The following is a 25,442-nucleotide window of genomic DNA, read 5'->3' on the forward strand; positions in this document are numbered from 1 at the left end:
TGTGTGTGTGTGTGGTGGGCAACATAAAAACAAGAAGAAGAAAATTTAAGGCCTCCTAATGTTCTTCACCAACAGCTGAGGGAAAGAGCCTTGTCTGACTCAGTTTAGCTGTCCTTTCAGTGTTGATTAGTTTCCACAGCTGTGGGACTATTTATAGCCACGGCCTTGTTATTCCTGATGCCCCATAGGATTCGAAACAGTGGAAGACAGAGCAAAGCATGATTTTTCATACACAGTCCTGTCACCAGACATTATTCCTAAGGGATCGTATAAAATAAACGGGCCCAGATACATAATTATTACTCTACCTATAGTTTGAATAAGCCTACAGTATACTCCATTCACTCGGCACTTTATCCTCATTTTAAAAAATAACCAAGGGAAACAACAGCATGACAAATTTCAAATAATAGTTGATAATGATCATATTTTAAAGCAAGACACAGAACCTAAAAACATAAAAACCAAAACAAACAGTGTTAAGGACAGTTTCTTCCCAAGAGCCGTAATCAACCCGAGTTCTGCACCTAAGCGAACCTAATCTAGACTAATTTCTTATCTTGCACAAAAACATATTTCTCAATTTATTGATTATTTATGTGTGCACTTCATGGTGAAGCTTTAGATTTCATTATGCTATAAATGATTATAGAACAGTAACATCAAAGCATATTTCAACATATAGTGCAGTATACTCATTATGACTGCATTCAATATAGATACAATGTGGTAGTGTTGCTTATATGCACAACAGTTTTAGCAGTTAGGGTCATTCAAATATCAAAAAGTACGCAATAAACACATCGCATGTGTTGGGTCTATCTCATTACCTAATACTGATTACAAAATCATCACTTCTATAATTACTAAAAGAATAAAATCTCTTCCGAAACCAGTTATTGATGAGGTTCAATTTAGATTAATGAAAAAAAGGCACATATTGGATAATATTAAGTTTGTTCTTGATTTTATGGGCTCATCTCTTTGCCCTGATGACAGCTACATTTCATTCTTGAACTCTCATAAACCCTTCACACATTAGAGAATACTTTTATGTTTAAATCAATGGATTGGGCTATTATTTTTATAAAGCTACTAAAACTATATATCTTAATGTTAATACCACAATCAAAACAAAGATTGGTACAATTCCGAGATTTAATTTGAAGCACAGAATTAATCAAGTCTTTCCTGCCTTGTCATATTTATTTATTCTCTGTACTTAACTTTTGGCCTGCCTTATTAGAAACAGTGATATTCAAGCAAAGTTAATAGGGAAATATTTAGTTTGCTTGCGGATGATTTTTGCCAACAAAGTTGTAAGGCCTCTACCGACTTGAGTATGCAGCAATCTTTCTGTTGGTGAGAAAATATACACATAATACTATTGATGGGTTGATTTTTTTTTAAAAATTTGTGGAGAAATAAGACTGATGAATATCCATGAGACTGGTGGTCTTGAACCTGAACTCTTCCGGCAGGGTTTATAATCATTTTGCAGAAAATTATAATTTACTCACTCTCAGTCTAGATTCAGATGGTGACTAGAGGCTAAAATTACATTGCATCTGTACTCCCCTAAACTGGCGTATGACAATAATAGTAAGAACGTAGACCAATTCATGACAATGCATTTAATAATATGAACAGAAAAAAGAGATAGCACATGTATGTGAATTTTGTATTTTAAGCTTCATGTATTTTTGCAGCTGTGATTGCAAGACAGTCTGTGTGAGTGCACGACGCGAGCCAACAGCTGAAACGGGGTACGAGCGCGTTATGTGTGTCCACGGGAAAGTCACCAACTTTTTTAAGGAAAGTGCACGTCACCAACACAGCAGCCACTCCACTCCTCTGTGCACCAACGGATTGGACGCCTCTGGCTCCACAGGAACTTGTTCAGGCGATTATCATTTATTTTCATTTTTTGGGGGGAAAAAAATCACTGACTGAGAGGTAATTCATTTTATATATCTCAAGGTGTGTTTAAAGCTTATAAGTTGACTAAATAGAAGGAAAAAAGTAGAACAAATTTAGAGTAGAGTTTTGTGGTATTAGTGAAGAGTATAGGTGGTAAAAGTTATATATATATAATAATGTAAAATGCCAATTAAAAGTAGGTCCTCAAAGGCTATTTTTTTCAACTGCTTGTGTCAAAGTGTGGCCTTTGAAATTTGAAATCCTGCATAATTGACTGTACACATCTGTAAACGCTATACAAAGTTATTATAAAGCTATATAATGTTATTATGAAGCCATACTGTTCATTTGATCCATAATACATTCAGAAATTGCTCTTAGTAGATGTATTCCATTGAGTCTTAATATCTGGCAACCATGCGATACAACCTATTCAGCCAGAAATAACAATATTGAAAACATTATTATATATATTTTTAAACTTGTCCCACTGGTCACAATTGAGGTACAGAAAAAGTTACACTCAATTAGTAGCAATAGTTTTCTCATGATAAAGTGTGTACCATTGAATCATACACACGCTTATACCAAAATGTCTATTTCTGTCACAATGGTCCTTATACTTGGCCAAATTGTATTCCAGGATCCTGATGAAGGGACATGGTTTCTGTCTGAACCTTAGTCAGGCCATTTTCTCAAGGGCCTTTCAGGCAGTATGTGGGGGCCAATGTGAGCTCTGTGCAACTGCCTATCACTTGTCAGAAATAGCCATGATCACATGTCCCTCCACAGCCCCCGAAATGGGCTATAAATATCACCTGGCAGCATGCTCTTATGGAAGTATTTCCCACCATACGGTAGAAAAACGAGACCATTCCATTTGCTGAAATTCCAGGGTTTGCATGCTTCAAAACACTTGCCCAAAAAACTTTGAAAAAAAAGCAAACTATTTTGAGTTCCATGAATCTTTTTGACAGTTAAATAAATGTAATGTGTTTTTCCAAGCATTTTTTTTCAGTTGTATTCCTTATACATTAAGTCTTGAATTTTTGTTCTGCAGCTCACATTAAAACCAACTTGTCACAGTGGTCCAAACATGGCTGAGGTGGCGCACGTGACGGCTGTGGGTGACAGGGAAGATGTCCCAGGAAAAAATGAACATGTGAGCGTCACCGAGGAGCAAGAGGATAGGCAAAAGGGAAAGGAAATGTCCGACGGGCAGGACAAAAAGACTAACAAGCCACAAGTGAATGGCGTGGAAAACAAGGGAAAGGAAAAGCCTAGTGGTGATAAGAACAGAAGAAGAAAAACTTCTAAGGCAGTAGAGGATGAAGAAGCCCCAACTGACAAGACTGAAGAAAATGATCTTTCTGATGTTATGTTTAAAAAAGAGGTAAGACCGCCAAATTCAGAAATATAATTAATACGTGAACCAAACACGAAGTTTCCCAATGTTCTTATTCTTCCGTCGTTTAACTACAGAAACTGCTCCGGTCCAAAAAACCCGTGGCCAGAAGTTACGTGCCCAATACGAACAAAGAAAAGGGCGATGTGACGGGAAAGTTTGAAGCTATGCAAAAGGCCAGGGAGGAGAGAGGCAGGCAGAGGAACAAGAATGAGCAGCAGAAGAGGAAGGAACAGTATATCAAGGAGAGGGAATGGAACCGCAAAAAGCAGCAGGTCAAAGCTTGATATGCCCATTAACCCACGCGTGTGGCCCGCATGGCATGATGGATGGTGCACGGACCACCTAACAGGTCGCCGCTCTCCTTGACACCCTGCAACATATAATACAGACTGGCTATGTTTACATTCAGCCAATAACCTACTTTTAATAAGCTACTTTTTTTGGCAGTAACCTGTTCATGCAAGGTCATTTTAAAAACCTGAATATTTGGTATTAATTTCAAAATGAGAATGTTTTTAAGAAACATATTTTAAAAATATGAAGCACAATTTACGTCTCATGTGCTTCGACTTATATTCATCTTACTGGATTTTCTTTATCGCATGTTTTTGTTCTATATTTGTTTTACTAAATCTAAGGAGTTACTGGGTTAACCAGGGATTTTTTTGTGAAATAGTAGGCAGAAATGTATGATTGCATTAAGGTTTGCTCAAGAATTATACATAGATTGGTGACCGCTGAAATCCGCATATTAGCATAAAAAGTATACAGTAATCCCTCGAATATCGCGGATAACGTAGACCAGACGCAAAGTAGAATCACCCCTATTATTAGTGCCATACTACATGTTTTTGCGCCTATACAAAAATACAAGTACAATGTAGGATAGGAGTTTCGGTTCTAATGTCTGGCTTTCTTGTGTCAAGTTTTGACTGTGTTTTTGCGCTTTATTAAGTACTGCGCTTTCCTAAAACTGCTAAGGTCAATTGGAGATGACTGTTCTTTGTTGTTATTGGCCTTGCGATTAGCTGGCAACCAGGCCAGGCACTCCAGAATATGGATGGATACTGGCAAGGACAGAAACAAATATGGTGTTGATAACAATTTTTCAGATTAAAAATAAAAAATGCTAGCAAATATGATATTCTGCTGAGACAAGTTATTCCTGAGATGGATAGTGGTGGAATAAAAGCCTAAATACAATGGGATAAAAGCGGATTACTTGTGACACTTGAGCAGAACAAATGTCCACGTCCCTTGCCCTTCACTAACTGGCCAGAGTATGTTCATCTGCTCTCAGTGCAACAGCCCAATCAAAAGCCCACCTGTAGGTCACATGACTCACTTATTACCAGGGATTAGGCCTCTGTTCTTACAGAGAGCAGCATGGCTCCCGAGCGATCGAGGAGATGATCCTCTCTCAAGTGTAAACACTCACTTCTTCTCCAAATGATCCTCGGCAGATAAAAGAACTTCTTGCTTCCAGCGATGAGGAGGAAGAGGTAAAGCCAGCAAAGGTGGAGAAATCCTATGTACCCAAAATCACAGGTGAGACACTCGGTAAGCCCCGCCTCCCCCCCAAAATGCAAGAAATCTTAAAACATGACCTTGTGTTCTCGGATCCTCAGGTAGTGTAAAAGGGAAGTTTGAAGAAATGGAAAAACTGAGACAAGAGGGGGAGAGGAAGAAGACGGAAGGTGAAAGAAAGAGGAGGGAAACTCAAGACAATATGGAAAAAGATAAAATATCAAGGGAATTGGCCAAGAAGGCAGCTGAGGTAAGTTTAACACACATGATTCACGGCCTATCCTACGTTTTGGACCAAAAAACAAACAAGCAACTGAATTGTCAGCTAAAGCGAAGCAAATGTGTCCTTTCAAACCTTCAGACAGTCTACAATGGTTATGTAATGTTGCCAGACAGACGATTACTAGCCATTACCACGCTACGTCTTTGCCCTAATTCTTGTTCAGTAAAACACCGTCTTGTATGACATTACGGTACACAATAATAGACGCAAGATTGTGGTCATTCCTGCAGTAAATTCTCTATCCAAGAACAAATATTCCCATAGTTTCCATAAGAAGGCCTTCAACTAGTGCTTAAAAATGTTTTTTTATTAAACATTACCCGAACTTTACTTTACGATGGCAGAGGAAATGCTTGGGAATACGTTCATGCGTCTTCACTGGGGCCATTTTGTGTATCCAAGTTTAGCCTGGTCTATTATTGTCTTGTTGTGCTGTGCTAAGAGTTGACCTGGTCATGGAGAAACAAGTGGAGCAGCACACTTGCAGCAAATGACTGGCAACTGTTTCCCCACACCTCCGTGTGGGTGCAGACCTCCTTACTGCCCGACAGAATTAGACTGCGTTATCTTTGCGGTACACTCACGCTGACATTCTGCAAATGGCCGCATTGGGTTAACAGTTACCCTTTCACCCTAACATTCTCAGTCAGTTTACGGACAACCTAACCATTGCGGCGAATTTCAATTATTTTGTCGGGTGTTCGTGTTTGGATAAGAAATAGGTATTTGATAAACGTCAAATTTTCAAACTGTGATTTACAGGAGGGAGATGACAGCATTCTCGTACGGGTTGTTCCTGCCAAGTCGTCACGAACGCCTGGCAGAATCAAAATGAACTTTGAGGACATGGAAAAGAGTCGAGAAGAAGAGCTGAAGAAGTCGGTGGAGGAAGAGAAAAAAAGACGCTATGATGAAAACAGACTCTCTTTTAGGGAGGCCAAGCGGCGCTCGGTTCTCAGCGAGGTTAAGAAAATGAAGTCAAATTAATTGCCGAGCTTTACTCCTACAAATACATTCTTTTTGCTTCTTGTTGTTGTTTTTAAATTAGGATGAAGCGGAAAAGCCTCTACAGAAGCCACTGGTCTCTCCAGGAAAGCTAAAGATGACATTTGAGGAACTGGAGAGGGAAAGGCAAGACCAGAAAAGAAAGAAAGCTGAGGGTGAAGCCAAGCGCCGCCTGAAAGAGGAGAAGAAAGCTTTTGAGGAGGCGCGACTTGGATTGGTAGATGTTCCCCAAATTAGTTTCTTGGTTTTGGCTTCATAGACTTGAGGAAATAACTTCTTGATATAAAAACAGTGGTAGTTTTACCGAGTTGTTGTTGGCCAGTGAGTTTATGATTTTGCTTAATTAATATATTCTTGCAACCTATTGGTGACTTTGCAGGATGAAGAGGATGGAAATCAGGCATCATGCCCCGATGACAAGGAGGACTTCAGGCCTGGGAAACTAAAATTGAGCTTTGAAGAACTTGAAAGGCAGCGAGTAGAGGAGGAACGCAAGAAAGCCGAGGAAGAGGCCAAGAGACGAATGGAGGAAGAGAGAAGAGCTTTTGCTGAAGCCAGAAAGAGCATGGTGGATATTTCATTAAACTACAGTCTACTCTCACTTAGAAAAGATGGATTTCTTGTAATTACGTAACTCTCTGTGCAATGAACCTTGGCCCATATTTTAAAAATGGAATAGGCATCAGAAGTAAACTTTTTGGGGAGTATTTAGTAGTACTAGTGTTGTCTTTAAATTGGATTTATCTGATGAACACATGGGAAAACAGGACCTCACCGTTTAATTTCCGATGTCCCGCAGCTTGTTGACGAGGACGACGAGGCTCTGATGGCTCTACTGAACCTGGAGGGAAGTGAACCTGGAAAGCTCTGTGCCAGCTTTGAGGAGTTGGAACGCCAAAGAAGAGAAGAAGAGCACAAGAAGGCAGAAGAGGAGGCCAAGAAGAGACTGCATGAGGAGAAGAGACTCTTTGCAGAGGCACGCAAAAGCATGGTAAGTTTTAGTTTTTGGAATGTCACGCACTCACTTACTCACTAATGCCTAATTAATCACAATATTTAGGACCGTATAGTTCAATCATCAATCAAATAATAATGGGCTATGAAGAGTATTCGATTGCACTGTGTCCATTTGTCTTCTTGTGCTGGTGTGACAACATTCAGATTGTTTGACTGAAAAACTAACATTTCAACTATGACTAAATCTATGAATAGGGACGTATGTTTTATCATTGCTTTACATCAGTTATTCACTACTTTTCAAAATGCTTTGCATAATCCAGTCACTAAAGGGCATAACCTTTTACACTTTTATACTTGCTGGTGCACATTTAAACAGCAGTAGAACATGTCAAACTCACTTTATTGGACGCTTTACAAGGGATATGAAGGATTCTGAGCACAGGCTATTGGTATGTGTTTTTGGCTGACCTACTCACTATCTTTGGTTTAAACTCCAGCTTTCTTTAGAAAAAGAGCATTGACACTGACTTGGAAACAGCACTTGTCATGTCATTGTCCTTCAAATGACTAATATTTGCCTCAACCTTCGCACTATTCCTAATCCCATGATGCATTTTATTCTGATGGGCTCATGTGGTCCAAATTGTATTGCTGTTTCCTTGTCCAAATTATTTCTTCAAGAGCCCTGGCCTGGATCATGAGAGCTCTGCATATGAACATGAAACAGTAAGACACAGAATTTCTATCAAACTTCAAATGAATTCTGAACACAAAGAGGAAAGGGCTATTATTTAGGGAACAAACCCAAAACACATTATGTACTTCTATGTACAATGCATACTTACAAAAAAAACATAAGGATTTTCAGGTATAGAATATTTGATATTTAATTACGATTTCTGGTTTCAAATATTTTGAGGCAGCCATTTACATGCATTTGGGACTTTTCTTACTGGCATTGCTCAATCATTTTGACTGACAAATACAACAAACACTGTGAAATTCATAACGCGTAGTCATTTATAGGTCAACGTATTAATGTTTTTCTTTTATATTATTTCAGAAAAAGCTAAAAACCAACCATTTTTTAAATGTGTTTATGAGGTAAACCGTATGTATACATGTACATCTATGTATATATATATATATATATATATTTCAGCAACACGCTCATTTATTTATATATTTATTAACTTATTTATTACCTATTTATTTATGACTAAAATGTCTTGTGCTGTGTCTGTATTCTCACCCTCTTGCTACTGTGACAATGAAATTTCCCGAATACGGGATGAATAAAGTTATCTGATCTAATCTGATCTAATCTAATAAATAGCTGAAGTCAAATAGATTCAATATATGATTGTAGGGTGATGCTGCTTTAGAATGTCCGACTTATTGTCCAAATAGGTTCTGGATGAGGAGAATGACATGGTCAGGACAGAGTCGCAGGAGGCACTCCACCCTGGAAAACTGGAGCTGAACTTTGAGGAACTGTTGAAGTTAAAAGAGGCGGCCGAAAAGAGACGCAAAGCAGAGGAACGCAAACAAAAGCTGGAGCAGGAGAAACAGGAGTTTGAACAACTCCGGCAAGAAATGGGCGAGGTTAGTCTCAATCAGAATTAAAAATGTAGAGGTAACAGTTAATAATAATAATAGTAATCTTTCATAATGTACCCCAACCCCCAAAAATAATGGGGTTGAAGGAAAGCACTGGTAAATGAATATTCTCACCTGTTTCACAGGAAGAGGTGAATGAAAGCAGCAATATTGTAAACCCAGAGTATGAAGAGCTCACCAAACTTAAGAGGACGGGCTCCATCCAGGCCAAGAATTTGAAGTCCAAGTTTGAAAAGATCAAGCAGCTGACCGAGGAGGAGATTCAGAAAAAGATTGATATGGAGCGAGCTCGGAGGAAGGCTGTCGATGATGAAATTAAAGAGAGGGAATCCGAACGGTTCCAGGAGGTAAGAATTCAAGTCATTTTATCAAATTCTTAACAATATTTAGTGATCACTCGGTTCAGCTTGACTTTTGGGGATTGGGTGCTCAAATTTCTCAAAAAAATCTACAAACATGAAAAACAACGGCCAATTGTATTTCAAACCCTTCATTTTCTGACAATGATTTACTTTTTGGTCATGTTTGGAGATTGATGGAAATAACGTGAAGCACAGAAAATGACAGTTGCAGTAAAATATACCCCGTGTGAATGTTTTTCTTTGCTATATAGAATGTATGTTTTTCTTTGCTATAATAGTCTGCGTATCCACAAAGTTTACGGTGTCGAAACAATGTGGAATCTGTTCCACAAATAAATCATCAGTAGTGGTTGCTATCGGTTTGCCTGCATGGGAATATTTGCTAAATAGGGCTTTTAATAGTTGACCTATTTTTTTCTTTTTTCTTTTTTAAGGAGGTTGAAGAAAGCCAGGCGGCTTTAGCAAAGGGTGAAGAGTCTCCATTCAAACAGAAGGTGGACATGCGAGCCCGGTTTGAACAAATGGCCAAAGCCCGAGAGGATGAAGAGAGAAGAAGGATAGAAGAGCAGAAACTACAGCGAATGCAATTTGAACAACAAGAGATTGATGCTGCCCTCCAAAAAGTATGATTTACATTCTGTATTAAAAATGCTTACCTGATGACTGATCTTTTTGCCAAATTTAGAAAAAAGAGGATGACGTAGAGGACGAGGTGAGCATCGTCAATGGCTCCTACGAGGATGACGAAGATCACGCTCGGTCGGGCGCGCCGTGGTTCAAAAAACCTCTCAAAAACCAGTCTGTGGTGGACTCGGAGCCAGTCCGCTTCACCGTCAAGATCGTTGGGGAGCCCAAGCCAGAGGTGACCTGGTGGTTTGAGGGGGAGATGCTACAAGACTGTGAAGACTATCAGTACATCGAGAGAGGCGAGACGTATTGCCTCTACTTGCCGGAGACCTTCCCCGAGGACGAGGGCGAGTACATGTGCAAGGCGGTAAATAGCCGAGGCACGGCAGCAAGCACTTGCATCCTCACGATAGAAAGTAAGACCACCTTGGTGTGACAGCATGTCTGCATGAAACATTCTGGCACGACAGCCAGTCCCCAAAGTGGACCGCATGTTCCTCTTCTTCGTTTAGTGAACCACAGGTAACATGGCCTCTGTTTTTTTTCCCCACAGCTTATGACTACTGAGGTTCTTCCACCTGCTTGAGATTTCCCTTGTTGTCTCGTTTTAAAAAACAAAACAGAAAAACAAACTCATTTATCCCTCACAGTCAAACAACTGAGGGAAGACGTTTACTGGATAATCGGTCATAAACCTGCATCCCTTTTGATATAGGAAATGACCTGTGCCAAAACACCAACAAGATTCATGTAAAAGCCAGTAGTAGTCCCACAGGTTTGGCATGTTAGTATATTTTTTTGTCATGATCCATGATAAAATTGAATTATTGATTCATTGTGTGCTGTTTTCAAAATACCAGCAAGATACTATCTGACATTTTTAGCCAATCAAATGTGAGGTTTCCATATCAGCTGTCACACCTTGATGATGTCAGTAATACCCATTGTCTCATGCACCTGTGTCAGAGTGCGTGGGTATAACTGAGGTCATTGTTGTCACAGCAATGGGTACACTCACATGAGGTATCTTTTTTTGTGTTTAAACATATCTTTTTTTCCCATCAGAGGTCAAATAAATGTATGATTTGCATACATAATTACTTTCACATGAAGACATTAATACTTGGTGCAGTCTCTCCCTTTAAATTAACTGCAAATCCATGCCAACAAATCTAGAACGGCATTATCAAGTTGAGAGAAATTGTAAAAATAAAAAAGAGCATCAATTTTGATTTGTAATTTACACGGTTCAGGTATATTCATCCTCTGTAATGTTTCTTTTTATTAAGTTATTTTCAAGTGTAATATACTCTTATTTCCTTTATATGCATTTTGCTAGATAGTAGGTAACGTTCATGATTTGATGAAGCAATCTTGGGCTCAGAATCTTATTTGTCATACATTATAAGTGGAAATGTTTTAATAAAATGATTCACAAGCAGCATTTGGTGTATCTTATTGTACAGACAATGTCAATAGAACAGAACTCTTTGTATTATGCATATAGTCTCAAACATAAATGAATATGCACAGATACTGGTTGTAGTAAAACATTTTTAGTCAAAAGATTTGAGACACTTTCTCATTCTACTGAATAAATGCCTTAAAACATTTTACCAAGGTTTTTTTTTTTTATATAGACTCAATCTCATAGTTGTGTTATCACCATGGTGACGCGTGGGGACGTACTTGCTTACTAGCTGATTTCAGTTGTATTAAATACATAATGTATTATTATGGCGCTTTTAAAAAAACAATCTGACGATAAAAAATGAATACTTTTTAGATTTACAGAAATTGGAAAGGCAGCGTGACGCAAGACGTAAACAGTGCGTCATCGCAAAGCCCCGCCCACTAGCCATTTTCCCCGTGTTTTTTTGTTACGGAGTTTTATCCTTGGAAATTTCCTCTCTTTTATAAAATAGGCCAACTTTATTTTCTGATCTGATTTAGATCGCATTCCAATAGTCGTGAAAGCGTAGATAGCAAGCCATTTCATGTGTATTATATCGTAAAGCTCAATTTTCCTCTCAACGATGGCCATTTGTGTGGAGGAGGTGTCCGCGTCTCTTGTACGGGAATATTTGAGCAGAAAGGTACGTTATCTTTCTCCAGGAGACAAAAAAACGACTTTTTACTTTATTTCTAGCCACGAACATTAACTATGACAAATAGGATAGTGTTATCCACATTCCGTTCCCTCCTTCATATATAGCTACTGTACTACGAGCTAATGAAATAGGTAGGCATCGGTTTTTGCACTGACAAGAATGCATATATAAATCAATTAAACCACATTTTCGGCAAAGGTTATTCCTATGTGCATGTGGTTAAGTGATCTTTTTACATTGACATGTTCATTAAGTGTGTTACAAAACTTTATGAGTCACATATTTCACATGAGATAAAAATTAAGGCATCAAACTTGAATACATACCTTAAATGTAGTTATTTTTTTCTATCCAGTGATCATGGTGAGCTGGTCTCAATCATCATCCTTGGGAAATTTTGTGGGAAAAAATACCACTGAATTGCCTATGAATGTTTTTAGATGGTCTCGGGCAGGGGTCAGGGAACCTTTTTTGACAGAGAGCAATAAACAATACATATTTTTATGTTATTCCTTGAGAGCCATAGTCAAAATTTAAAAGTAATATTACGAAAATGTGCATTTTTTTACTCATCTCACCCCTTTTAAAGTACAAAAAGTCTCTCAATTCTTTTGACAACATTGGCACGCCATTTCTAATTAATGAGTATCAATGAGAGTATGCATGCAAAAGGTGTAATGAAAAAAATAATTATAATTAAATTGGCACAGAAGTTGTGTCAACACCACATGATGCTCCTATTGGTGCGCTCTCTCACCAACGGTTTACATATTTTACCTCACAGGTTAGCGGAGAGCCATATGCACCCATCAAAAGAGCCACATATGGCTCCTGAGCCATAGGTTCCCTAACCTTGGTCTAGACTCTAGACCGAGTGTGTGAGACTCGGTTTTGTTCGCGGACCGCCTTAACGTCAACTCGATTTCATGTGGGCCGGACCATTTTAGATATAATATTTAGATAATTTTTTTTACAAATGGATTAAAGGAACTGGATTAAAAGCCCTGAATATACAGTTTTTTAATAGATCTAAAACAATGTTTATTTTAGCTTTAAAAAAAATATTTTTAGATTTTACAAAATTATTTTTGAACTAAAAACACAGAAAAAATGGATTAAAAAAATTACAATTATTGATTTAAAAGGAGGGAAATCAGGAAATTTAATATACATCTATACTCTTCATTTTAATTTAATCCTAAAACAGAAAGTCAGCACTCATGATTTACTTTCCCGGGCCACACAAAATGATGCGGCGGGCCAGATTTGGCCCCCGGCCCGCCACTTTGACACATGTGGTCTAGACTATCACCATGCTACCTAACCCAGGCAACACTAACGATCACAAAAAATATTCATTTGAAAACCAAACTAGCCAAAAGATGAGCTGTCACGTGCCATCAGTAAGTAAATGCAGTGGCATTTACTATGTTGAGAATACAACAAATTGCAAGATTTGCAGAATCAAAACTTGTGGCTGCTTCACTATGACATTGTTGTTCACCTAAAACAACGTGCAGGGACTCAAGAGAACTATTGCCTGCATGGATGAAGAGTATCCACGCACACAATCCAGTATCAACAACAGATCCCATTTAAGACAAGTTCTTCACATTGAGCCCCTTTACAGAGAAAATAAGGTAAAGACCTTCAATATTTGTCACAAAGTGTGTATTGCACATTTATTCACACAAGTCAAGAATGATAAATGTTCCATTCGTTAAATTCATCAATTATTCCATCCATCCATTTTATAGTGTTTTTTGTTGCATATGAATGGAATTCACATTCAACTAGTGTAGTTGAATGGATGGCGAGCCTAAAGCGATGTAAAAACTGGAATTATTGTTATTTTTTGTTAGTGCGTCATTGATTCATAGTGAGTCAATCCGTGTGATACTTTGCTCTTTTTCCCATTACGAGAGATTCAATGCATCTATAAAGTGCTTAAAAAGTAAAGTGTAAATGTAAACTAAAAGGTCTACAGAAACACCCATATGTGATGGTCCTTCTTTACTTTTCTGTTGGCTATTTCAAAATACTTCTTTTTAGTTATTGGTCCATCTCATGGCATGTCCCCTCAGGTGCAGCATTCGCCCCTGAGGACTCTACTAGAAATTATTGTCAAGCATCACATTGAAGGTCACAAAGGTGACCAGATGGCCTCTCAAAATAAAGGAAGTGATTCTCTACAGTCTGCTTTGGCAATCAGCCCGTGTCATCTTTCTGCGGCAAAAACACATTCAAAATTGAAGGAAAGTAACCCAGAACACTGCACAGCGGTGTCCTTTATTTCTGGGGATCCCATCAAATTAAGGTATTCAACAGCCAAGATTTTTACTGATATTATTTTTAGTTTATATTAAATTAAATGAAATTTCCCTCCTAGGTCACAGGGGACAGAAGTGTCCTCTTCTCAAAAGGCAGCAGTGTCATTTGATGAAGAGGGACTTAGGAACTACATTGAAACACCGTCTTTGTCCTTTGCGTCATTGGGTGAAAACAGTCAGTCGAAGATGACATCACTGCATGATAACGATCACTTTATCATTAGTCAACCTGATATAAACCCTCCCGCCAATAAAGTCATTCAAAGGAGCCGACCCAATCGAGTGAGACGTGGTATGATGTCCGCACCGATAGCGAGCACCGTTCAGGTAGCACCTACACACAAACACCTGGCTTTTCTGAGACTGCCAGCTTGATAATGAACATTTTTCTGTCTTGTTTTAGGAGTCAACCAAACAAAGGCAGTGTCGAAAAGCGGGCATGCCTCAAAGTCAGTCTTGGGATGGAATGTCAGGGAACAGAGTACTACAAAAAGTCTTGGAAAAACCTTTGAGTGAAGCTACAGATGGAGCAATGAGCATAGAGGAAAAAGACAGATTTTCCCCAAAAATGTAAATCCCTTCTTTTAGGTGTGAGTAATTGAGAATTTTTGTGCTAATAATTTGTGTGCCCTGTCTTAGAGCAAATTCCATGACGCATCCAAATGTCAAAGATTCGTCGGAGATGGTGCTGTGTAAGTGTTTATTTATCTACATTTGTAGAGTTATGAGTTATTACAGTTATTAGAGTGTTTCTGTGTCTGTGTAAATGTTTTGCTCTGACCTGACAAAGTGGAACTTGTATGTCATCGTCATCATGCTAACGTAATTGGAGGATGAATGGATTGAGGAATCTTTTTGAAACACTTTCCCAGCTGCCATAGCTCACAACACGTTTAATTTTCAGATGACATTGACGATGAGCTGCCAGAACTTTCCAAAATCTTCATTGAGAGCGCTGCAATTACAGCAAGGAAACATGAAACAGGACGGCCAATGGATCAACAGACTGCTTCGGTTGTGTATTTACTGACATGTTTTTAGATCTAGCTGGTACTATATTTGTTCTTTTTTCCCCTTTCTTTTGTTTACCCCAGGAATTGAAATCGGTCCTCATTGGCTCAAGTTTAAAATGCTTCCCTGTAGAGTGGAGAAATCAGGGTTTCACGTTTTCGGAAACACATGACCTGAGATATGGAATGGTGCAGAAAAGGGTGAGCAGAATTTATCTTGATTTGAACAAATTAATTTTGTACCCTGCTCTTATTATGTGTCTTGTTTTCTTTCTAGGGCGGTCCTTGTGGTGTCCTAGCTACCATCCAAGCTTTCGTTTTGAAGAAACTTCTCTTTGAAAATGTAGACTGCAGCAATACAACAAGACTTCAGTAGGTTACTGTACTTCTCCATATTTAGCGTAATACATTTTTATGTATGCATTTATAGTATGTATGTGTGTCAACTGCATGTCTTCCAGATAACATTTCAATGAGCCAGATAAGTTTGCTTTTCACTCAAATGCCACTTTATTCTCAGGTGTTTAAGACCAACAAATGCCACAAGAAGAAAATGCCTGGTCTTAGCTTTGGCTGAGGTCCTATGGAGGGCTGGTGAGGAAAAACAAGCCATAGTAGCAATGTAAGCCCATACTTTTAATCCTCTTAACGCAGCCTGGACCTACGATACTTCTAATCAAAAGTGTAGAATAGCCTTGACGATGGGCCACCACCATTTAAGCTTGCAAATGTTATGTTCCATCCTTTTTTTTGGTTTAAAACAGAAATACAGGAAGAGAACTTTTTACTCCAAGTGGACCGTACAATTCTGAAGGAGTCCTTGAAAAGGTATTCATTTCTGAAATGATCTCAGTAACTACTGTATTTATGTACAGTAGTGTTGTAGTACTTTGAAAGTCAAACCCACTTCCTTAATATTTGTGTAGAAACGGTCCTCCTCTATTTACAAGGGGATTATAAGAGAACACTTTGTTACCTTTCACATAGTCCTGTAAACAAACTTTTTTTCCCTATGTTGGGCATTCTTATAAAAAGATCCTGCTCCTTCTTTCTTCTTATCTTTTCAGTTAAGCTGTTATACATTGAACCACATTAAAGATGTCCAGTGCCTACTGGAACAGCATATTGAACAGGTGAGAAATATTCTGTATTGTTGTAACTTAAAGGACAAATGCATGTTATTATTGTGTGTATTGAATTTTGAAGCCAACAAAAAATAGAGCCAATAAGTCAAGATTACATATAACGAAATACAAGCCTAAATACACACAGAGGTCATGTCATGGTTAATTTGTGTAACAGTTTTGCCCATTAAATTTGCCAACATACATACCCAACACCATCCAACCCGCTACATTCAAGTACATGTAATTTTTAAATATACTGGTACAAGCGACAATACCTCAATTATAACATCACACTTGGCAGTGTGTAGGCAACTCTGCAAAGGCTATTTCGATACAAATGAATATAAAAGGCCCATAATATTTCTTGTCAAAATATTCTAATCTATTGTTATTGCTATGTCTCATTCCTACAGTTTGAGACAGGGGAGCTGGGATGCCTACTGTTGACCATATCTGCCATCCTGTCTCGATCTATTGATAAGTACGGAAAGATCAGCACAGATTTACAACATACTAAAAGACACCTTAACTGTGGGAAAATATAGTAATTCCTAATTGTTTTTTTCCCCTAAAATGATCATGTTTTCTTTTGGTAGACTGAAGGAAGAAATGGATGTGGAAACCATCACACTCATTGGAGCCCATGGTTACTGTACCCAGGTATTATTAATGTTAAAGTGGCTGTACGACTGCAATTGATGCATGCACAAATTCCATTTTTTTCTACACAAACTAAGATTTTTAAGGGGTTGACCCTTGGAGTCTGACTCGAGCACTCTGACATTGATATGTTACTTCTGCTGCTATTTTCATTGTTTACTCATAAGAACCATCTTCATTGTTCTTGTTGAGGAGTTTTTCCAGCCAGGATTTTATTGTACCTACATTGCTACATTGTTGGGAGTCTGTGCAGTTAAGTCACCCAGTGAACTTGGCAAAAAACAGTCATAAAACATGTTTCCACTTCCTTGCTTGACAATGAGGATGATGTTCTTTGAAGCATCTTCCAAACATAGTGGGTTGGGGTAATTCCAAACAATAACTTTAGCTTACTTGATAGTTGTTATTTCTTTCAAATCGTGTCTGCTCCACTTAAATGATCACTGTCAAACTCTAAGCAGGTAGGTGGCCGATATTTTTCATTTTTTTATATTCCGTTGTATCTATAAAGCACTTCTGACAATTTATCCGTAATTGACGTTATTTTCTCGGTATCGTAAACAATGAATAATGAATGTATTAAAGGGAATTAACTTGCAACCAAATCATGATTTCTCTAACTCAACTGTATTTTTGCCACGCATCTATTCTGAAAAGCAACAAACTTGCTTTAAAGTAAAAATGTTCCTTATTATTGATGATTTTATACCTACTAGTTTGTATATGATTTACCTTCTTGTCCTTGTGCTTTGCCAGGAACTGGTCAACCTGTTGTTGGTGGGACAAGCAGTGTCTAATGTCTTTGACGGCAATGTTGAACTGGACTCGGGAACTGAAAACTCTACACTTCTTAAGGGAATCAAAACTCATTGTAACATTGGTCTTCTATCCCTGTTTGAACATTGGAACATATTTAAGGTGAGGCACATTCACTCCGTTACTGCCTATAAAATTTAAGGCACATTCACTGAGCTACTGCTTATAAAATTCAAGTAATAACACAACATGTATTAAACATTTCAATAAGATTTAACAAACAGGCAGTTGTTTGCTAGATACTGTAGAATTAGAAATCTAACTACAGTGGTACCTCGACCTACGAGCAGCACCACCTAGATGCTCGAGACACGATGAAAATTTCGATCGAATAATTCGCCCTAGATACGAGAAAAATTTTGAGATGCGACACGATAAAAATTTCGATTGAATAATTCGCCCTAGATACGAGAAAAAATTTGAGATGCGAGCAATCCAGGTGGCCATGGCACTGTCTTGCCGCATCTCTTTCGTGTATAAAATATATCTACGAGCACGTGGCGGAGCTTTGCATTCGAAATATTTTGAAGGGAAGGCAAAAACAAACAACTCTTGATGCGTCCGTTTTGAAGACTCCGGCTGAACGTCCGGGTGGAGTCAACCTGTTACAAAGGTAATAAAGATTAAAACAAAATTAGAATTCAGTTTTGTGTAAAGTTACATTAAACATATGTTTGAGTGTGTCTGTAAATATATTAATCCAAGTTAATTTAAATTAGTTTGTTCGGTTACGAGTGCGTTGCCATGGATAAAGTCCCCGAACAATGTATGTCGCTGTCTCTACCTTCCGCGAAATGCGTCTAATTTTACTTCTATTAAATACATTTCATTACTATTAAACCACTATTCATGTGTTACTTTGTTAATAGATGGCGAATTAGAAGAAATAAAACATTTTTTCCAATCCAATATCCTGTTTTAGGTGTTTTTTCAGAGGGTTGGAACAAATTAATTTGTTTTTAGTTAATTTCAATGGGAAACGTTCGCTCGAGTTACGAGAAGCTCGACATATGACCTCAGTCCCGGAAAGATTAAGATCGTATGTCGAGGTACCACTGTACTTACATTCAAAAACAAACCACCACCATCAGTTCTTCAAATGTGAAAAGGGGCCGGTTATTGTTGGCTCATTGCAATCAAGCTGTGAAAGACACCAGAATTTTCAGATAATTTAAGATTATTCAATTACTGTAATCAAATCTATGATTGCTGTAATGTTCCCACAATAGGCCCCCCACATAAGGGCTGCACTTTTTGAAACATGAATTACTCATCTTTTTCTCATTTTCTGTGTCTGAAAATAAATGAATGAATAAATGTCTTTTTTCTTCCAGGTTGGAGATTATCTAAAGAACCCACTTTTTCCAATCTGGGTTGTGTTCAGTGAAAGCCACTTCAGTGTGCTGTTTGGCCTTCAGGAGGCGCTAGTATCAAATCAGGACAAGAGTGTGGAGTTTGACTTGTATTACTATGATGGACTGGCCAATCAGCAGGAAGAGATCCGCCTCACAGTTTGTGAGTAAACATATTTTGTTATGAACTTGAATGTGTCTTGAGTTAAAGTGGACCACTAGTTATTTGTGGTTTTTGCATTTGAAAATTCAACTATTAGCGTGTCAAGCCCAAACTTCAATTTGTTTTCATGGCCAAATGCTGTCTACACAGAGTGTGTGGTCTTATGAAAGGCTTTTAAAATTATGAAATATTAACAATCATGCTCGCTTCTCATGTAATCCCTGCTATTTCCCAATGTTTATTATTACTGGTCAGGCTTGGTCTCTATATCGCATAATAGTTACAATACTGCGACACCTGGCTGTTACATTAGGTGAAAAAAAAAATTTGAAAGTTGCAACTACAGTATATGATCTTACTATAGCATAACTTTCTACGATATTTTGACATGTCTTTAAATTTGACACGTCTGGAATTGTTTATTTGAAAGGCCATGACTGCCTCCTTAGCTTGGTTATTTTACTCAGAACTCTTCCAAGCAAGCCTTTTACTCTTGAAACAAACTCAATTCTTGAATTAATAAACTACTTTGCATGACCAACATAATTAAATTTTATTTTAATTTCTGTTTATTTATAGCATTTGGCAAATCAGGTTCCAGTTGTCAAGATCTCATTCCTCCCCTGGACCACTGCATTCGAACACGGTGAGCGTTTGTTTGTCACCATAAATTCTGTGACTGTGATTACCATTTACATAGAATGTGCTTTTCTCGAGCTCAGTCACACAGAGCAGACATTTTTAAAATTAAACTAATCTCGTGAATAGGTTATAGCTGAACATTTTGAACAAAGTTAATTGTTTTGACACTTATTTCATGAATTGATTGATTTTTTTTTCAGATGGAAAGATGCATTTGTGAGTTGGAATGACACAGAACCTATTCTCTGAATGCCTGGCTGATTTTACAATGTTTCTTTAATGTACAAATGCCAATACATTTGATCTGTTTTTCCTCAATATGTATAATTGGTGAGATATAAAGCCTGTAGTTTTCTTATTGTTTGATGCTAGGGTATAATTATAATCATTTAATGAATGTGTGACTCAACGATACTTGAATGGCATGATTGATTGGATGACCTGAAAAGAAACAAAGAAAACCTCATCAAGACCTCCAAGTGTCATTTAAATGAAGGGGATGACATGCATGTAATTTAATTCATTTATAAACAATTATACTTGTTGTTTTTCATCATTTAGTATTGGAAGGTCGTAAATGTTGCCTACAAAAGCCTTCAGCCATATTCAAAAATACCTGTGCCATCATGAGGAAAAAGTTCATATTTATAGTGCTAGTCGTTTTTTAAAATTGGCCTTGTAATGATAATCTTAACAGAAAATACTTTGTATTTTTATTGGAGATGTGGGATGGTAGACTTGTCTAAATTTACCCATATTTAAATACACTCCAATTTGTTTTATTCATTAAGATTTTTCTTTACAGCGTTTGCATGTTTAATTTATCACAGAGGCCTTTAACGTGTTACTTTATCACTACTTATTTCACTGTCAGATAATTGAATAACATCACATTTCATAATATAGCAGGAAAAATATTTACGTTCACTTTGACTTAATATGTCTAAAAGTGACTTGACTGACTATAGTTTTTTTACTGTGACATTGTCATGTCATTCATTTTCATACATAAACTGCAATGAAAAAAATATTTTGGTCTTGCATCTCATTTTTGCACCAATAAATAATAATAAACTAAACAACAGCAGCAGCATCCTGATGCAATTGGCAATGTCGTCACTGCGATATTTCGTTATACAGTACTATACTAGATGAGTCACTTGTGATCCAATGGAAGAGTTATCAATCTTGAGTGACATGATCACAGAAGGTTAAAAAGGCTGATAAATATAACGCCTACTGTATATTAATTTATTCATATTCCGTTTGGCTTATCCTCAAAAGTGTTTAGGGGTGCTGGATCCTATCCCAGATGACTATGGGCAATAGGTGGGGTACCACCTGGATTGGTTACTCCAGTTTCCTTCCACATTCCAAAAACATGCCCCTAGGTACGAGTCTTAGCGTGAATGGTTGTCTGTCTCCTCGTGCTCTGTAATTGGCTGCATGTCCCCCGCCTGGTGCCCAAAGTCAGCTGGCATAGGGAGGCTCCAGCACCCCCTGTGACCCTTGTGAGAATTGGCGGTTCAGAAAATGAATGAATAATAAAATTAATTTATTAAGTTCATAATGATGTTGGGACAGGACAATCATTACTATCACATCCACACTATCACCGAGTAGAAACTGAACCCAGGGTGACTCCATTGAAGTTTGTCAGTGCACTTACAGTAACTTAAATTTGTAAAGTTTCAAATTTGCCAATGGAGTTTCTTTTGCCAGAATGGGGAGGAATATATATATATTTTTTTTACTAAGCACAAATGCTGGCTATGAGTTCCATTGAGGGGCACGCAGAGGAGGTGGAGAGGCGAACCTTTGCCAACACCTCCAGCTTTGGGGATCAAAGACAGTGCAACTGGCACGAGCACAAGAGCAGTGACATGTCTTTTAGTGCATAAGCAGTGTACATTTGAAATGATTCGTCTTCTTTCAAACTGTAATGTTGATTGTTGGTTGGTTGCTGAGTCATATCCTCATTCTTTAGGTGAGGAAATATTAATAAGAAATGATGTACTGTACATCAATGAAGACGGTACAGTGCCTTTTCACCCATCATAGCTGTAATGTGATTGCTATAAATATAGGCGGCATGCTCAAATGAGGCCTTGAGCACTAAGAAATTGGATTAAACTGTTTAGCTTTCCTTTTCTTCTAGAATTTCGGGTACGCAGTGTGGGGAGTGGAACATACGTCACAAGGAGCCATGTTTAGGTTTGAGGTCGTATGGTACTCGTCATCTCGACAGAAATGTTGGCATGTGAGCGTTTCAATAAAATCTGAGAGGTTAACCAAATTACAAACATGTAGAAAGTCATTTTACAGCAATGTTTACATCATGTGAGATGATTTGACACTCCTGCATTGAAATGTCATTTGGAATATGCACTGCTACTCCCTGTTTCAAAACACAATAAGGAAACTGACTACTAAAATTAACCGTAATCATCACACAAAGTTTACTTTAAATGTAATTTTATAAGTTCATTTCTTTTAAACGTAGCATCTAATTTACTTTCATGTCTTTTACCCCCATAGTTAGCTGGAATTGGCCTCCAGCACCCCCATGAGCGGAATGGAATGAATGATCCACGTTCATATATTGTAAAGAAGAATCCAATACAATTAATTTGTTGATGCGACCTCTAAAAACATCTCTCATCTCATTTTCTGAACCGCTTTATCCTCATTAGGGTCGCGGGGGGTGCTGGAGCCTATCCCAGCGGACTCCGGGCCCGAGGCGGGGGACACCCTGAATCGGTGGCCAGCCGATCGAAGGGCACAAGGAGGTGGACAGCCATCCACACTCACACCCATACCTAGGGGCAATCTAGAGTGTCCAATCAGACTACTATGCATCTTTTTGGAACGTGGGAGGAAACTGGAGTACCTGGAGGAAACCCCGACTAATGCTAACCACTCGCACCACCAGGCCGCCCCCACTAAAAAACATTTGTTTTTATAAAAAAAAAAAATCGATTCAACGTATACAAAGAACTAAAGCGTAATACCACTGCCAAGGCATTATTGTTTTCTTAGTTTAAAAAGGGCCCCACACACTGTAATTATGTTAAAAAAGGCCATTCCTGTGGTGACGACAGACTAAAAAAAACTATGATACCCAGGTATATTTTAGTTCCAGTCTATCCCAAAGTGTCCCATTACCCCAAACTGGGACAGACTTGTTGAAGTGAAAGAAGTGTAGAGCCTCCACCAAAAACATGATATTAATTTGTACTGTGGGATTTCAGATTCCACGGCAGTCACTCAAGAGTAGTTAAAAAAAAAACATTTTACGGCAGCATCTTCAGCAACCGAGTGCTTAGCGTATCGGCCGTGGGTTCGATCCCAGGTCGGTCCTCCTCTGTAAAGTTTGCATGTTTTCCCCGGGCTTGTGTAGGTTTTCTCCGGGTACTCCGCTTACCTCACACAACCCCAAAACATGCAGGATAGGCTGGTTGAACACTAAATTGAGCCTAGGTATGAGTCTGAGTGCGACACTAATTCAGGATGTCCGCCACCTACTGCTTGTAGTTAGCTGGGATAAGCTCCAGCACCCCCTATGACAGGAAGATGTTTGGTTTCCGTGGACAATTGATTGCAGTGGTATTTCTCAACAGTACCAGGGGAGGTTTGGTGCCCGTGTCTAATTGTGTTACAGTCCTCCCACATTCTGTCCCAAGATCATCTTCTGTCTCCTCTTCTAATCTGAGCTGTTTGTCTCCAGATAAGCGATATCCTCCTCAAATTCCCAACCTCTGTCCATGGCCCGGCCAACCGGAGGGGAAAGGGATCCCGAGTGTGTCCCCATGAGGAGCAAGGCTGTATTTTTAGCTGTCTAATCCTTTTATAGCTGAAGCGGAAGCCATCCCTGCTGCCAGACTATGGTCCCAGGTAATTATGACGAGAGCCTTAATTGACTTCAAAGTTGAAAAGACAGTCAGAACTTTACCATCAAAAAGTCTAAGTACTTTATAATTTATGTTTTTAAGTAATTTATCCCAAGTTGTTAGAGTCAGTCTAGTCAATCTTGTCACACCACCAAAAGAAATATTTTGGTCATAAAACAAAAACATCGAGCTATTTAGGAATGGATGTGTCATCCAAAAACAATCATCATCTATCTAAAGACGATGGAATGCCATTGGCAGACAAACTTGGCTTCAGGTGTGGGAATTACAACAGAGATAACATACAAAAAGACTAAAGCCTATATGTTCATTAAAACATGAATAATTGTATTCCTAAAAATTCTACAATATCTAAACACACTGTGCACTTTACATACACACACCTTGTGATCATTACTACTGCTCTTAAATATAGAAAACGTTATCTTTCTGCATTTGCGTTGTAACTATAAGTTAAAATGTCACCATTTAATAAAAGCTCATTTGTCCATATGTTTTGAAGGAATCACATAGTAATGGATCATTAAAGAAGTAAAATACTACCGGAATGTATATATATAGTATATTTCTGGCAAAAACGCAGGCAGGATGAGAAACTTGCTGTTGCAAACGGAAGTTGTCTTCAATACTTAAAGCCAAGGTGAGAACGGGGCCAGCCAGACCAAAAAGAAGAGCGGGACCGCCTAATGTGGATATCGGAGGACCGCCGGAGTAGAACGTACCTGGATTTTACGTTTGATTTGTACATTGTGTGAGGCCACGCCTTTGGAGTATTTACATCTTATAATCTATACATCTAACAATTTGCAACCTATGTTAGTTATCTTTATTTCATGATAGACCCTCGATCACAGTGATTATTGAACATGCTAATGTTTATTATAAGACTACAGATTTAATGTGTTTTTCCTGGGCCACATTTGGGTTCCTTGAGAACTAAGCTGTTGTAATCGATGTTTTGGGCCGATTCCAATTTTGCTCTTATTTTTCCTTTTGTACCTCCAAATATTTATTCCAACCCACACTTTAAAAATAAAATCTGAGAACCATTTCAAATGTTCCTGTGGTGCTACTCTGAGCACAAAACAGATGGACGAGATTAAGAGAGAAAATTGCATGTTTTTCTGCATTTGTTTTAGGAATACTATAACCAGATCATTTTAACACTCTACCATTTGGTCTTTTAATACAATCCAACATGTAGCCTTGGTTCATTACATTTTTGGAAAAGAGTTTGATGAGTGAAAAACGGGTTTTTCTTTTAACAGAAGGAATGTTTTGATAGTTCCTAAGCTTGAGCTGTTTAATGATTGGGCCAATAATTCCATTTTCAACCATTACATAACTTGAATAACTGAATGAGATAAACCAAACAGAAAAAAGTATGATGGAATCTATAACATTCTCTTCAGAATGTTAAGTGACCTCAAGGTTGTTGTTTTTATCTTTTTTCAAAACAGAGACTCCAGCCTGTGTTGACAGTACTTTAAATGGGCGTAGCCTGACAGATGAATGTCTTTCATTTCTGCAGGGAAACATGGGATTTGTGTGAGTTACGAGTCTGCCCACAGAAAAAATTAAACTCGTATCTCAGGGCACCACTTTAGC

The 25,442-nt window shown here is 38.2% G+C and overlaps 2 protein-coding genes across 2 annotated transcripts; both read left to right on the top strand.

Moving 5' to 3' along the window:
* The first annotated feature begins 3,016 nt into the window (after window positions 1-3,016).
* On the top strand, window positions 3,017-11,156 carry nexn (nexilin (F actin binding protein)). Its single transcript, XM_077608110.1, has 12 exons — window positions 3,017-3,313; window positions 3,403-3,600; window positions 4,792-4,876; window positions 4,957-5,105; window positions 5,901-6,101; window positions 6,187-6,360; window positions 6,523-6,711; window positions 6,943-7,134; window positions 8,514-8,708; window positions 8,849-9,070; window positions 9,520-9,708; window positions 9,771-11,156. Exons 1-12 carry the CDS (start codon window positions 3,017-3,019, stop codon window positions 10,146-10,148), a joined length of 2,469 nt encoding a protein of 822 aa, XP_077464236.1. The 3' UTR covers window positions 10,149-11,156.
* Window positions 11,157-11,567: 411 nt separating this feature from the next.
* On the top strand, window positions 11,568-20,945 carry mindy4 (MINDY lysine 48 deubiquitinase 4). The gene is made up of 18 exons (XM_077607125.1): window positions 11,568-11,808; window positions 13,344-13,463; window positions 13,908-14,140; window positions 14,213-14,480; window positions 14,557-14,723; window positions 14,793-14,845; window positions 15,058-15,167; window positions 15,248-15,364; window positions 15,441-15,535; window positions 15,684-15,785; window positions 15,928-15,991; window positions 16,231-16,296; window positions 16,704-16,771; window positions 16,887-16,950; window positions 17,707-17,868; window positions 19,101-19,281; window positions 19,861-19,927; window positions 20,124-20,945. Exons 1-18 carry the CDS (start codon window positions 11,749-11,751, stop codon window positions 20,170-20,172), a joined length of 2,046 nt encoding a protein of 681 aa, XP_077463251.1. The 5' UTR covers window positions 11,568-11,748; the 3' UTR covers window positions 20,173-20,945.
* The last annotated feature ends 4,497 nt before the right edge of the window (window positions 20,946-25,442 follow it).

The sequence above is a fragment of the Stigmatopora argus genome, chromosome 8, assembly GCF_051989625.1.
Source record: "Stigmatopora argus isolate UIUO_Sarg chromosome 8, RoL_Sarg_1.0, whole genome shotgun sequence".
NCBI lineage: Eukaryota > Metazoa > Chordata > Actinopteri > Syngnathiformes > Syngnathidae > Stigmatopora > Stigmatopora argus.